Below are 12,886 nucleotides of genomic sequence, written 5' to 3' on the forward strand. Positions count from 1 at the left end.
CCTATTTTGGAAGGTGATGAATTTTTGGTATCCTCCATATCGATTCGTATTTCAAAACTTTTTGAAAACCATTCTGAGTAAATCGACTTAATTTTATCCAGATCTGCGTGATGTTTGCGTAAATACCGTTTAATATGTTTTACAAAAATTGATACTTTGGCTTCTATTGCATTCATGTGCGATATGCTCAAATCATCTTTATTTATTTTTGTTAAAATAAACGACGTTACAGCGCTTGCGTTACGATTGTTGCCGTTCCAAATATCGGCAAGCTCGCTGTTGGTAATCGCAACAACAACTACAAGTGCATTTTTTGTATAAACGGGGGAAAACGGGGAAATGAGATTTTTACCAAATGAAAATAGACATTTAAGTTAGTAACTTGCCATTATTAGTTGCCTGCTCTGGCTTGCTCTTGATATAGAAATACTTCACGGAACACGATTACAATTGTTAAAATTTTAGTTCAAATACAACCAACAACAACACTGGACAAAAACAACAACACAAATATTTATGTACTTTTGCCATAACATACAGATTATATATACCTTGATCTTTGTTTTCCATACTAAATATATATATTAAACTGCATAAAAACATACGCACACTGATCAATTGCAGAAGTAAAATTTTCGCGGTAACTTTTACAATCGAAAGCTGCTTGCCATCAGCTGACTTTAAGAGGCTGCCACATAAAGAGAGTTGCCACCCAGCAAAAAACAAAAATTTTTTTAAGCTTCCTGAAGTGTTTACTATTAATAAATAACAAGGTTTTTTTAATATTCTATCATACATTACTTACTTTTTTGGGAAAATCGCCCAATGTGCAGTGGCTTCAGAATGGAAACCCAAAACGGCACTTCTAACTTTCATAACTTGGGTAATTGGATCCCGATTTAGAAGTGGCATACCTCTATGAATTTGTAGTTGAATTCTCTGAAATTCTACATTCAAATAAAGTTTTTTATTGAGGGTCAAATTTTAAGCCCATTTTCATGTTCAATTTTTCCGTATTCTCAATTGCTTTCATAAGGAGATCCCAAAATCCGCAATTCTAAATTCCATAACTTGAGTTATTGGATTCAAATTAAGACGTGGGATACATCTATAAAATTTGTAGTTGAATTCTCTAACAGTTTACATTTAAATATTTCTTGTATACGAGGGTCAAATTTTTAACCCATTTTCATGTTCAATTTTTTTGTATTTCCAAAGGGTTTCAGAATGGGAACCCAAAACTACACTTCTAAATTTCCTAACTTTGGTAATTGGATCGCGATTATCAAGTGGGATACCTCTATAAGTTTGTGATTGAATTCTCTAAAAATCTACATTTAAATAATTCTATTTTACGATGGTTACATTTTAAACCCATTTTCATGTTCGATTTTTTCTAAAATCCATTGGCTTTCAGATTTGGAACCAAAAACTGCACTTTCAAATTTCATAACTTTGGTATTTGGATCGCGATTATTAAGTGTGATACCTCTATGAATTTGTAGTTTAATTCTTTAATAATATACTTTCAAGAATTTCTTATATACGAGGGTCAAATTTTTAACCCATTTTCACGTTCGATTTTTGCGCATTACCAATAGCACATTGAATGAGAACCCAAAAACTGGATTTCTAAATCTCATAACTTCAGTTATTGGATCCCGATTTAGACGTGGGATACCTCTATGAACTTGTGGTTGAATTTCTTAACATAATTTATTAAAATTTCTGACTCAAGCGAGGGTCGAAATTTTAACACATGTTCAATATTTTCTTTTTTCCAATGCATTTTAAAGGCATTGCAATGCCACCTTGAATGAGAACACAAAAACTGCACTTCAAAATTCCATAACTTGAGTTTTTGGGTCCAGATTTACACGTGGGATACCTCTACGAAATTGTGGATTTATTCCCTAATATTGTGCATTAAAATTTCTCAATTTACCAAGGGCTCAAATTTTAACCCACTTTCTTGTCCAATTTTACCAATTTACCCTTTTTAAATTGATGTATTAAATAATTTAAAGCGACTAAAATAGATCAAAAAGGAATAATCCATAAGACAGCAGTTAAGCAGAATAATAAAATAAGTACACGAAAAGTAAAAAGAGGAAGCCGAATCAGACAGACCGCAAATCTGAAGCGATCGCATATACTCGTAATCTGTCGTATTGGAAGTTGATTTGTCATGCACGTAGCGTTTGTCACATCAACACCACCAGTCCGTCGGATACAGACAAGGATATGTGGGGATGTATCTGGGGGATGGACGAGTGATGTATGCATTGCCAATTGTCACTTTTGTTGACTGACATTGACGTGAAATGTTTTTCATAAACTACGCTCCGGAATTTGTGGGCAGCTGCCGGAGGCTATTCCTACATCCATCCCTCCAACCGGATGTGGTCTAGCATTGAGAAGTGCCATCCCTACACACCAAAATGCTCGCTTTCTTTGACTTAATGAAAAAGTTTTTATTGCCACGTCAGAGACACATACGCGTAAAAGAAATGTGCCGGCGAAAACTATGAGGGACGACCTCGAATAATAAATGAAGCGCCCTGGGCGTGGCCAGGACCAGGACCAGGACCTCTCAGATATACATATTCGCCGCCAGGAGATTGATGACACTCTTCAAAGTGCCGCCCAGGGCGGAGCATCAGCAGACAGAGGCTTTCATGTCTAATTAAAAAGAGCACAAGGGCCTATCAAATGATGCGAACCCAAAGAGCCACATTACTCATACGTTATAAACACATTAAAGGCGCCGTCGCGGTGGCAGCATAAAATCTAAACAATAATTACACATGCGACTGCAGCCCAGCATATGTTCCTGCGATGGCTCCCTGGAGAATAACCTCCATCCCGCCGTTTTCATGTCCGTTTCCGTGTCCGGGACTCGGGTTTTGGGTTCTGGGGTTCTGCTTTCTGGGTTCTGGGTTCGGTGCCCATAAACGTAAGTGAATTAACCATTCAACTAACATTACGACCATTAAATCATTTTCGTGTGCGCTGCGTGCGGATGGCAAAGTAAAAAGCAACCCCGCCAAGGAAGCTCATGGAACTCCTGACCAGGATTCAGATTGGGGCGTGTGCTCGTCTGCTTTCCTGCTCTTTTGCTGGCTTGCGCTTCTGCCTCGTTTGTTGCATACTTTTCAGGGCGCAACTACACGCCGAGAAAAGGTTTCAGTTATCTAAATTACAAAAATGTATAAAAATAACTAGATTTGCAGTTAGGTATTTCCAGTACATCTTATTCAAATAAGGTCAACAATTATGTAAATACGTTAACAATAAATAAAAATCATAGTTTATGAAACTAATTACAATAAATATAATATTTTATAAATATAAATTATTGTATTTATTTTAAAGTTTAGGTAAGACACAAATATAAAATTAAAAAATAATTATGAACCTGTTTATATCAGATATGTACCATACAACAAACCATTTTTTACATTAAGAATACATTTTATTTGCTACATACTATTACTAGAAATTGTATGTTTTTTAAAAATAAAGGACTAAACTTCAAAAATATATATTACCACTTCGACAATAGTTTTTTTGCCAGTGCACTCCCACAAAAAAGAACATGCAAACTAATTTCATGTTTGCCGGCAGGCCCACCTTTGCCCCGAAACGCACTGCCCTGTGCGTGTGCTTTGCAATTGAAATTGAACTACAAAGTGTGCTGATGAGTGGTTGGGCCCTGCGAAATGGAAGGGCATGTCGAAAAAGTGTTTACAGCGGTGCAATAAATTGCGCACCACACGCAACTCGGTGTTCGGAGGGTCGGAAGGTTGGGTGTTGGGATGAGGGTGTTCGTTTGTGGGTGGTGGGAATTGAAGGAGTGGCCACTCCAGCCCAAGTGCAATGGCACTGGGTTCCCGAAAGGGAAAAGGTGGTGTAAATGGAGACGGATCCCCGCGGTGGAGGGCATTAACGAGGCGTCAAAAGGTGCGATTAAGTCGAGCGAAGCACCACACAAAAGATGTCGGGCGCAGCGGGGAAAATCAATTTATGACTCACGCACACCTGCCCTGCAAAGCGGAGAAATGTAGAAATGGGAGGTGTGAACAGTTTAGCCCGACAACAAACTGATTTGATTCCATGAGGCGAACAATGGAACTAAATAGGTTGATATGCCCTCAATGGGCTTATGTGTTTCGCTGCCTTAATTTTGGGCATTCTGTGCATCACAGTTCCATTACAGATTTGCATTTAAAGGTAATGGAACTTGTTAGTTATTAGCTTATTAAAGCCATCACTTATAGTTTCATTATACTAGGCCATCAATAAGTATCTTCGTTGAATGCCGATAGATTGGAAAATTTATTATGAGTTCAATATTTCCAGATTGCCAGTGATTCCAGAATCTAAAATTGTAAGTTAAAATAAACATTTGGTAAGTTTTAGTTTCGAATCTCACAATAATAAATATAACATAAATTTGTGTGAAAAACAGAAGACCGTAAAAAGCGAGCTTTATGAGTCCGTAAATTTAAAGTTACCCCCCATTGCGCAACGCGAACGACACTTATCTGACAGACAGGAAACACAAACAGGCCATCAACCTCCAGCAAATATATAAAGTCTTCGGGCTGCCATATTCTATTTGCGAATCGCGGATGAAAGGACGCTATCTTTATGCGGCAGTAAAGGTGAAATAAATATCTTAACGAGCCGAGAGCGGCGCTGAAGTGCGTCGGCAAAATGAGCCGTAAAAGCAATCAATTTGCCATGTGTTTTGGAATGAAAATGCAAATGTACGCCAAATCAAATAATGTATTGTGCGAGTGCTCAGAGATTGCAGGCAGACGTCGTGGAATTTGCACAGATTTATTTGCATTCGTCTGGGCCAGGTTCTGGTTCTGTTTACGGCTGGGTGTTTGGCTTTGGGTTTGGGCCAAGTTGCGAGCAAACAATTATGAGCCGGGGCTAAATCGAAAGACTGCCGGGACTCCCTTTGAAGGCACACATTTTTTGATAAATACGATATGTAATTGCAAATATTTATTTGCGCGCACGTATGACAAAGCCTACACACGCTGAGTTAGGGCAAAAAATAAAGAAAATTTTCCACTCACACCCAGAAAAGGAAAACGTGACGCTGTCAGCACTTGTAATTTTTAATGGCAACTCTCGGAATTTATGGCGCCAACTCTTGGCCCAATACCAGGGCCACATGTAACACGGTGGCTGGGTGAAATGCTGTCTGCAGCATTTAAATGCCAGCTGGGGAAAATACTATCCCAGAAAAGGGCAATTTAAAGGGGGAAAATATTGTTCGAGGTCACTCCATCCATTTTCGGGTCAAGCATCGCCCACAGAATATGCAAAAAATAGTAAAAAGCTTTGGGAAAAACATACCCTTCCGTGTACTCGAAATTGGCAGAAATTAGTTCGAGGGGTGCATAAATTTATGAAAATATCAGGGCGAGGGAGTGTCGCTCTGGGTTGGGTCGAATTTGTTATTTAAGTGGCATATGCACGCATAAATGTTGAATTTATAATTGATTCCAGCAGATTCCGCTGCGTGGGGAGAAAGCTTTTCAATTAGGGCTCATAATATACTATATTTGTACAAGGGGCGACCGAGTGCTTTTAGATGCTCATTGGGTAGAAACAACAATAGATCGAAATGAATAATTAACTTACGTGGGTGCTATAGAAAAGTTAAATTCTGGGTTGGGCAGAGTTATTTTTATTGAATATCAATAAAATGAATTTTTAAGCTTGTTAAGTCGTTTGAAATAAATGCCAAGCATTGGTATGAATAATCTATCAATGAAATTCAATTTCTCTGAATAAAATGATAGTTATCTTTGACAATTATGACCTTATTTTTATTACTTTCTGTTAGAATACTGCTTGCATTTCCAGAGTAATACTCTTAGTATGAACTACAGTACTTAAAGATGCAGAATGGTCGTAACTAGTTCAGTACGGCGTCTTGAGTATTTTTCCCGAAACTCGTAGAAGCATATTAATGTTCTTAAGTACCCATAAGCTATGATGTTATGGCAAGAGTGTGCTGTTAATTAAATGTTCATGATATGGGGAAACGACAGCCATGTGCTTAAAGTTAAGGAGATTGCGCTGTGAAGTGGTGTTCTAAATAAGGAATCTTTCTCATTTCACCTATTAGATTTATATATATACCCAAATATGAAGTTCTGTTTAATGCTACAATTTAATATCTCTACTAGTAATCGTAATAATTATATTAACCTCCATATAGCTATCTATAAAGAATTTTTAATTTAAAATAGAAGGAAATCACTTAGTTTCTTTTACAAACCCAATCTTAATGGAAAAGATAAACGATGACTTCGCAGCGCAAAAGTTTGCCCTCTTTATTCTTAGCTGACCATTGAAATGATGGATTATAGCACTCCTGAGCAGCCCAAACACACACATAACTGGCCAACAAAAATAACAGAGCACCGCAATTTACGTACTGGCAAACTAGGAAAACAAATGGAGGCGGAGGTCAGGGGTCGAACGTGAGCACTCCCCGCACACACACAGACACACACATCCAGTCACGCTGAAAAAGCAACAGGAACTTTGGGGAAACTTGCAAGTTTGTTTGCCCACTGGCTGCCATGGCTGTTTGTCTTCTTGGATGGGTTAAGCGGATGGTTAGGGTTTGGGTTTGGGGCTGAAAGTGGCACCACAATGGGGGAGCCACCTGACCCAGAACCACCACCACACCCGGAACACCTGGCCGAGTTGCTTAATTGTGGCCACGATTTCGGTGGGCCACGAGTATCCTTGGACATTGGTATCGTATCCGGTGGGCTTTATCACCGGCTTTGCAGTCAGGCCGCTGACATTTTAGTTGCCGTTCATATGTTAATATGCGGGGCGAAAGGTCGACGGGCATTGTGTGCCTCTAATTAAAAGCCACACATATGGGGCCAAAGCGGAGACTTTGGCCTAGGATTCGGGCTCACAGTTTAACACTGTCACGCATGGTTTCGTGCCGACTTCTGGCCAAAAGGTAAAGGCCTGGCCTAATCACTGAGATGGGTCGAAATGTACGCACGCCCGCCCAAGAGTCACAATTAGACTAATGAAAGCGGCATCAGACTGCGTAATTTTGTGGCTAATTTTCATTTGTGTAGCCCCGGCAGGGTTTGTTTGTCTTATGCCTGCATTTGGCTTTTGCCAATTAAAATAAATTATAATCCAATTTATTCGAAAAAAGGGGCTAACGAGTGGGGATCTTTACACAATTACGCGTAGATTTCAACAACTCTCGACTCTTCTTGTCTCTGGGGAACCAGTATTCATTTGCTTAAAATGTGAAACGTATAAAGAATAATGAAAAGTGTTCGGCGCTTCGATGGGATGCCGCAGACAGACTGTCTGGACTTTCCTTTCTTTTTGTTATTTGCCTGCTTTTGGTTTGCGATTTTTTTTTGTCTGCTTGCTAAAACAATTTTCCCTTTCTCATCGAAATCGACAGGCGGCGATGTCGAAAGCATTTTGATGAATTAAAAGTTAAATGGTAGCGCCGCGGGCTCCGCGGGATATTCCACATTTTCCACTCACTGGCTGTTCAATTGCAGGGTCCTTAAAAAAATGAAAAAGTTTCCCTGAAAATTAGTGGCTACCGCCTGGCTCTGGCTTCACTGATTTATGCAATATGGCTGCTAAACTGAGCTGAATTTAGTTTCAAAGAATTAAAATTTATGTAAAACAGCTGCAAAAACTAATCAAATTAAAATCAGTCAGATGAATTTTCTAGATACTCGATTTTTCTCTTAGTAATGAAGGTAAAAATAAAGCCGCATTGCTAATTGATTTTATTATAGTTGTGCCCTTCCATATCATAAAATTTCATACATGTGACAGTTTAATCGAGACCTCCTTGGTTATTGAATATGACTCTTTGACTTGCCTTGGACCCTTTGATATGTGACAGTTGTAATTAGTGTTAATGGCAATTAAAACTGATAAAAGTTGGGTCCAGCCAGTCCAATGTTGGACTGTCTGCCCTGTATGTAATGTCCTGGGTAGTTTTTAAAGCTCCTGTCCCGCCCGACTGCAAAGTTCGAGCGCTGACAGCTCGACGGCAAAGTGTCTCTCGGCAGCAGACACCGACTCTAAAGTGGTAAAAACTTTTGCGGTGATAAGCGTCGTCCTTTCGGGGCTGAAAGGGGCTGAAAGGGAGTGGAACTGGGGCATTTCTGGGGTCTTGATGCCGATGGCTTGTGGCGGCGCATAAAAGTATGCAACAGTTTTTAGCTTCCGCATTATGCCCAACTTGTTACTCAAGCCACAAGGAAGTCAAGTTTGCCGCTCCTGGCTGCCGCACTCTGTGTTTTGCCTCCGTATCAGTTCTCGTCTGAATAGACACGTTATCTGTACAGTGTACACAATATGGCTTAAAGTGAGCGCGGAGAATGATACTACCCGACTGAACATGAACCCCAACCTCAGAGCCCCGTGGAACTCAACACAATGTCGTGCACTTCTTTTGTGTTCTCCAGTTCCATTTTTGTGCCCCCTGCAGAAGACGTGCCATTGTGTTCACACAATATCTGGGAAAGCCATTTCCCATTTATTTCAAAAGTGCCTGAAACTTTTGGCCGCTTGAGCTTTGCCTGCAATTATCAACTGCCACATACTCGAATGCAAATTAATCAACCGAAATAAATCTAAATTAGAGCTTGACACCAGCACAACGCACCGAATTCAATTGAAATTTGAATTTCAACAAGTTGAACTAAGTTGGTCCTGGCGGCCACAACAATGCAATATTTTATTACCCCAGTGGAGTTTACCTAAACAGAAAATACTACTGGGAATGCAAGCCTCTGTACTTTGTAACACATAAATTTGATTTGTTCGACAAGCCTACAAGTAGTAGAAAGGATATCTGGCACTGAAAAAATATTCTTTACTTTATAAAATAAATATTAAAATAGTAAGGTAGGAGAATACTTTTTATTTTATAATTTTGAGGATTGTACAATTTTGTAAGCATACAAATGCTGACCAGTATATTCCCTTAAAAGCAAACCTTACTTTATTACTTTACAGTGCACCATAAAAGCTACAAACTCTGCAGCAAAGTTCAAGTTTTGCATTGCACTTTATATCATTGGACGACACGCAGATCGACATAAATAATTCATGCTTGATAAATTAAACAATATACTAAGCAGCCATTTGTTATGCATAAAGTATGCGCCATATGCGCCAGACTGTGGCACACCCACACAGTTACAGACACACACACGGAGACAAAATGGCGGAGGCTGTCGTTGCAACAAGCGACAATTGCAACGCCTGTAAGCCCGAAAGAGCGGAAACGGAAACGTGCATAGTGCATGCTATTTGCACAAATGTGTGTGATGGAAGGGGAAAAGGGGAAAGGGGGTGGGGATTGTCTGGCCAGCCACCACTACCATTATGCATTGTGTCTGCCAGGGAGTTGTTATTGTGAAGAGCATTTATTTATGGCCACTTGGAAGTAGTTGCACTCCAAAAGTTCAGCACCTTTTCAGCTCGTATCTGAAGAACGTAGGTTAATGACAAAATGTATCTTAAAGAAAATATCTTATTTTTCATCTATTAAAATTACATCTAATATTTTGTTAACTCTCCATAACTCACAACTGTAGTGAGTGGCATAATAGTTGGTTCAACATCCACATGCAATGGCTGTCCCCCAGGCTAACGAGATTCCCAACTAACCTTGACAATTACTCATAATCACTGCTGGTTGCAATAACCTTTGCCCCAGGGGCGACTGCTGCTTGCCACAGTGCAAACACAACAGTAATTATGTAATGAATAAAAGCCACATTCAACGTTGCAGCCTGGCAGTGAACGTGAGTGTAGTAGGATGGGAATGGGGTTGCGGAGGTGGATGCGGATGTGGATGTGGATGTCCCTAAATGACGCTTGTCGTGTGTGGCGCTCTTTTTAAATGTCTAGGCAGCAGATACTATAATTGAAATGGAAATTACGACAGTTGGGTTGCATGAATGGCCATGATCTCACCAACCAACCGTTTTGGCAATTGCAGAACAAGATACAGTCAGTTCTTAAAAATGTTATTAAAATATATATGATTCTTTTACTTTTGTTAACATTAAAGCGTAAAAAATACTTAGATAAATAAATAAACAAATCTATAAATATTTTTAAATAAATAAATAGTAAATTAAAATCTCAATTTGGCTACAATCTAGCCAGGTGGTCTGCACTAGATCGGCCGTTGGCTTCCGTAATTACGTATACGTCATGTGTTACGTGGCAGCATAATTTAAGTTGAAATGTCTGCAAGAGCGCGGTACTATTTGGGCTAAAGGCAAAAGGCGAAAGGGAACAAAGTAGCGTTCGTGACGAGCAATTTACTAGCGCTTTGTTGTTCAGCGGGCGGAAGATTTTAATGATGCCACCAGAGGCATCAGCAGCAGCATCAGCCGCTGGCATTTGGCATTTCCTGCAGCCATTGCTGATTTAAATTAATTACGGCTAAATATTTGCTCTGGCTGCAGACGCCGATCGCAGACGCCGCTGAAACTGGCCAGAAAGGGGCAGAAACTAAAGCTGAAAGTTGGTGGATCGATACACGTATCACGGAGCTAGCGTCATAACGCCCAGACGCCCCGAGAACAAGGGAAACAAAATTAATTTAATTTGCACACAGAGCTGGCTTTCGGGAGCGTGTCTGTGTGCGAGTGGCTGGGATTACGTTCCATGGAATTTAATGCAATTTAAAACGCATCAATTTTGCTGTGATGCTGCAGCGGACATTGTCATGTCCTCGCAAAGGCGGAGAAAGGATTTTCCATTTTCGCAGCACACACACATGCGCTGCCGGCAAATGCCATTTAAGCTGCAATAATAAAGCTGAATCACAGGATGCATCTGCATCCGCTTCCTTGCGATGTCCGTGTCGCTTTCTCCACGTAGCCATCGCATTAACTTCTGACGCTTGGCTTTCGGATATATATCCTTACGGATTTCTCGGCACTTGCTTAATTAATGATAAATATTGCCCAGAGCCGAGCCACCAAGGCCAGCACGCAATTCCCCACGCAGCTGTCATCGAGTGTTCGCCCCGACAAAAGCCGGATAACAACTCAATTGGGCTAACCCAATTCCCGGAATATTCGGTTGACCATGGTTCATTAGCCGGAGTGTTCTGTTGATGAGTCTCAGCAGAAAGCACCTTAGGTCGTGACTTTAAAGCTGCTTACTTTCAGACCGACTTTGTCTGGCTTCTGGGTTCCTAACTGCCCCTGGAATTTATTGTTTCAGCTGGCCAGGACCCTCCAGGACTTTGCGATGTTGCATGCACAACTTTGACTTGGCCCGAGAGTTCATAAAATATTTCTATTTCCTCCAAGTTGCAAGAAAATGTCTTGGCTGCCAGTTGACTTTATTTTGGTTTTAATGATGAAAGCTGCAGGAGAAACTTTATGGATCAAATTCTAACCTAAAATAGATACAAATGTTTAAACCTTAATAATCTTCCTGAAAATACTATAAGTTAGCTAATTTAAAAAGGTAATATCTACATTTACATAATTTTATTGCGAAGCTAGAAACCATAGCCAAACGTTTACAGGTTACTTATACGCCCGTTAATAATCAAAGAAATCGTAACAATTTAGGAAAAATATAAAGCACTTGGCCCCGTGGCCACTGAGAAGAAACACCACATCAGGCACGCGATGATGGCGCAACCCACTTGGATCCACTTGAAGAATCGCAGCATAGTCCCGATCCACGGATACTCCTGAGGAACCCGCATCACCACGGAACAGAAATCCCTCTCCTTGGTGTTTTGATCGAATGCCTGTTCCGGCACATCCTTGGGATCGTTGACCACGAACCAGTTGGGGATCTTCGAGTCGCAGAGGTACAGACCCGTGGGGCGGGGTACCAAACCCGGCTCGACCAGGACTTCGTTATCAGCCTCTTGGGCCTCGGGTCCCTCGCCGTGGAACGGCATGATGTCCTCGTACAGGACCAAGCCGTACCGACAACGCGGGCACCGCGGAGACTTACTATCACCCACTTTGGGCCACAGGCAGGCCCAGCAAAATAGGTGACCACAGATGGTGATCACGCCACCACGGACATACTGGTGGCACACGTTACACAAGAAGGGCGCCAGGTGTCTATTTAAGCGACGAGTACGAAGTCCCGCACCAAGTTCAGTGGCCCCTTTGTCATCTCCTCCTCCCAAAATTGCCTTCTGCAGCTGCAAGTCCCCTGGATTCACTTGGGAACCCCTTGAAAGCAGCGGAGCCACTTCCACAGCAGGTTCCTCCTCTTCTGAAATTCAAAAGGTATCATTTTATGTAACTTTCTAAATCCCTTTTCAATGCCTCACCCTGTATAGCATGTAGACGATTCTCGTTGGGTCGAAGTACTGCTGCCGCTGGGCGGACCCCTTCTCGATCCATATCGCGAGGATTTGGAATAATGTTAATACGAGAAAATCGCTCCATTTTGCTATGAATTTTTGGACAATCGAAAACGAACGATCCAACCTCGACGAGTAAGTATATGTGTCTGACCGAATTCTACCCGAGGCATACCAAACTGAGTTTGACAAGTATCAAAGGCCTACTATGTTTTAAAATTTGCATTACAAATGTATAAAAAATACATTTGATTTATTTATTAATAATATAATTTAACAATTATCCAAAGGTGTCTTTAAAATACAGACATGGTACAAATATTATTGTTATTATTAGGATTTATATAAAGTAATTATTACTTTAATTATTATCATATCGTCCATATCCTCCAATGAAATTTTTAAGTGATTGACACTTGATGGTGAAGTGATTAATGACGGATTTCGATAGTACTGCAGTTTATGCCTGATTAGGTTGGT

At 40.5% G+C, this 12,886-nt stretch overlaps 1 protein-coding gene across 2 annotated transcripts; it reads right to left on the reverse strand.

The window, feature by feature from the left end:
* Positions 1–11,549: 11,549 nt before the first annotated feature.
* On the reverse strand, positions 11,550–12,570 carry LOC119560820. 2 transcript variants are annotated; one of them, XM_037874477.1, is made up of 2 exons: positions 12,374–12,570; positions 11,550–12,312 (listed from the first exon to the last, which is right to left on the reverse strand). In XM_037874477.1, the coding sequence occupies exons 1-2, from the start codon at positions 12,489–12,491 to the stop codon at positions 11,645–11,647; spliced, it is 786 nt and encodes a 261-aa protein (XP_037730405.1). In that variant the 5' UTR covers positions 12,492–12,570; the 3' UTR covers positions 11,550–11,644. The 2 variants fall into 2 exon arrangements, with proteins under 2 accessions (XP_037730405.1, XP_037730397.1); XM_037874469.1 differs by having other exon boundaries at positions 11,550–12,315; positions 12,374–12,567.
* Between the last annotated feature and the right edge of the window lie 316 nt (positions 12,571–12,886).

Source organism: Drosophila subpulchrella, chromosome 3R (genome assembly GCF_014743375.2).
Source record: "Drosophila subpulchrella strain 33 F10 #4 breed RU33 chromosome 3R, RU_Dsub_v1.1 Primary Assembly, whole genome shotgun sequence".
In the NCBI taxonomy this organism is placed as follows: Eukaryota; Metazoa; Arthropoda; class Insecta; order Diptera; family Drosophilidae; genus Drosophila; species Drosophila subpulchrella.

Coding starts and splice junctions, on each gene's coding strand:
- LOC119560820 (XM_037874469.1), bottom strand. CDS start 12,491: ATGGAGCGATTTTCTCGTATTAACATTATTCCAAATCCTCGCGATATG. Junction 12,316..12,373: donor TCGTCTACATGCTATACAGG/GTGAGGCATTGA, acceptor TTTGAATTTCAG/AAGAGGAGGAACCTGCTGTG.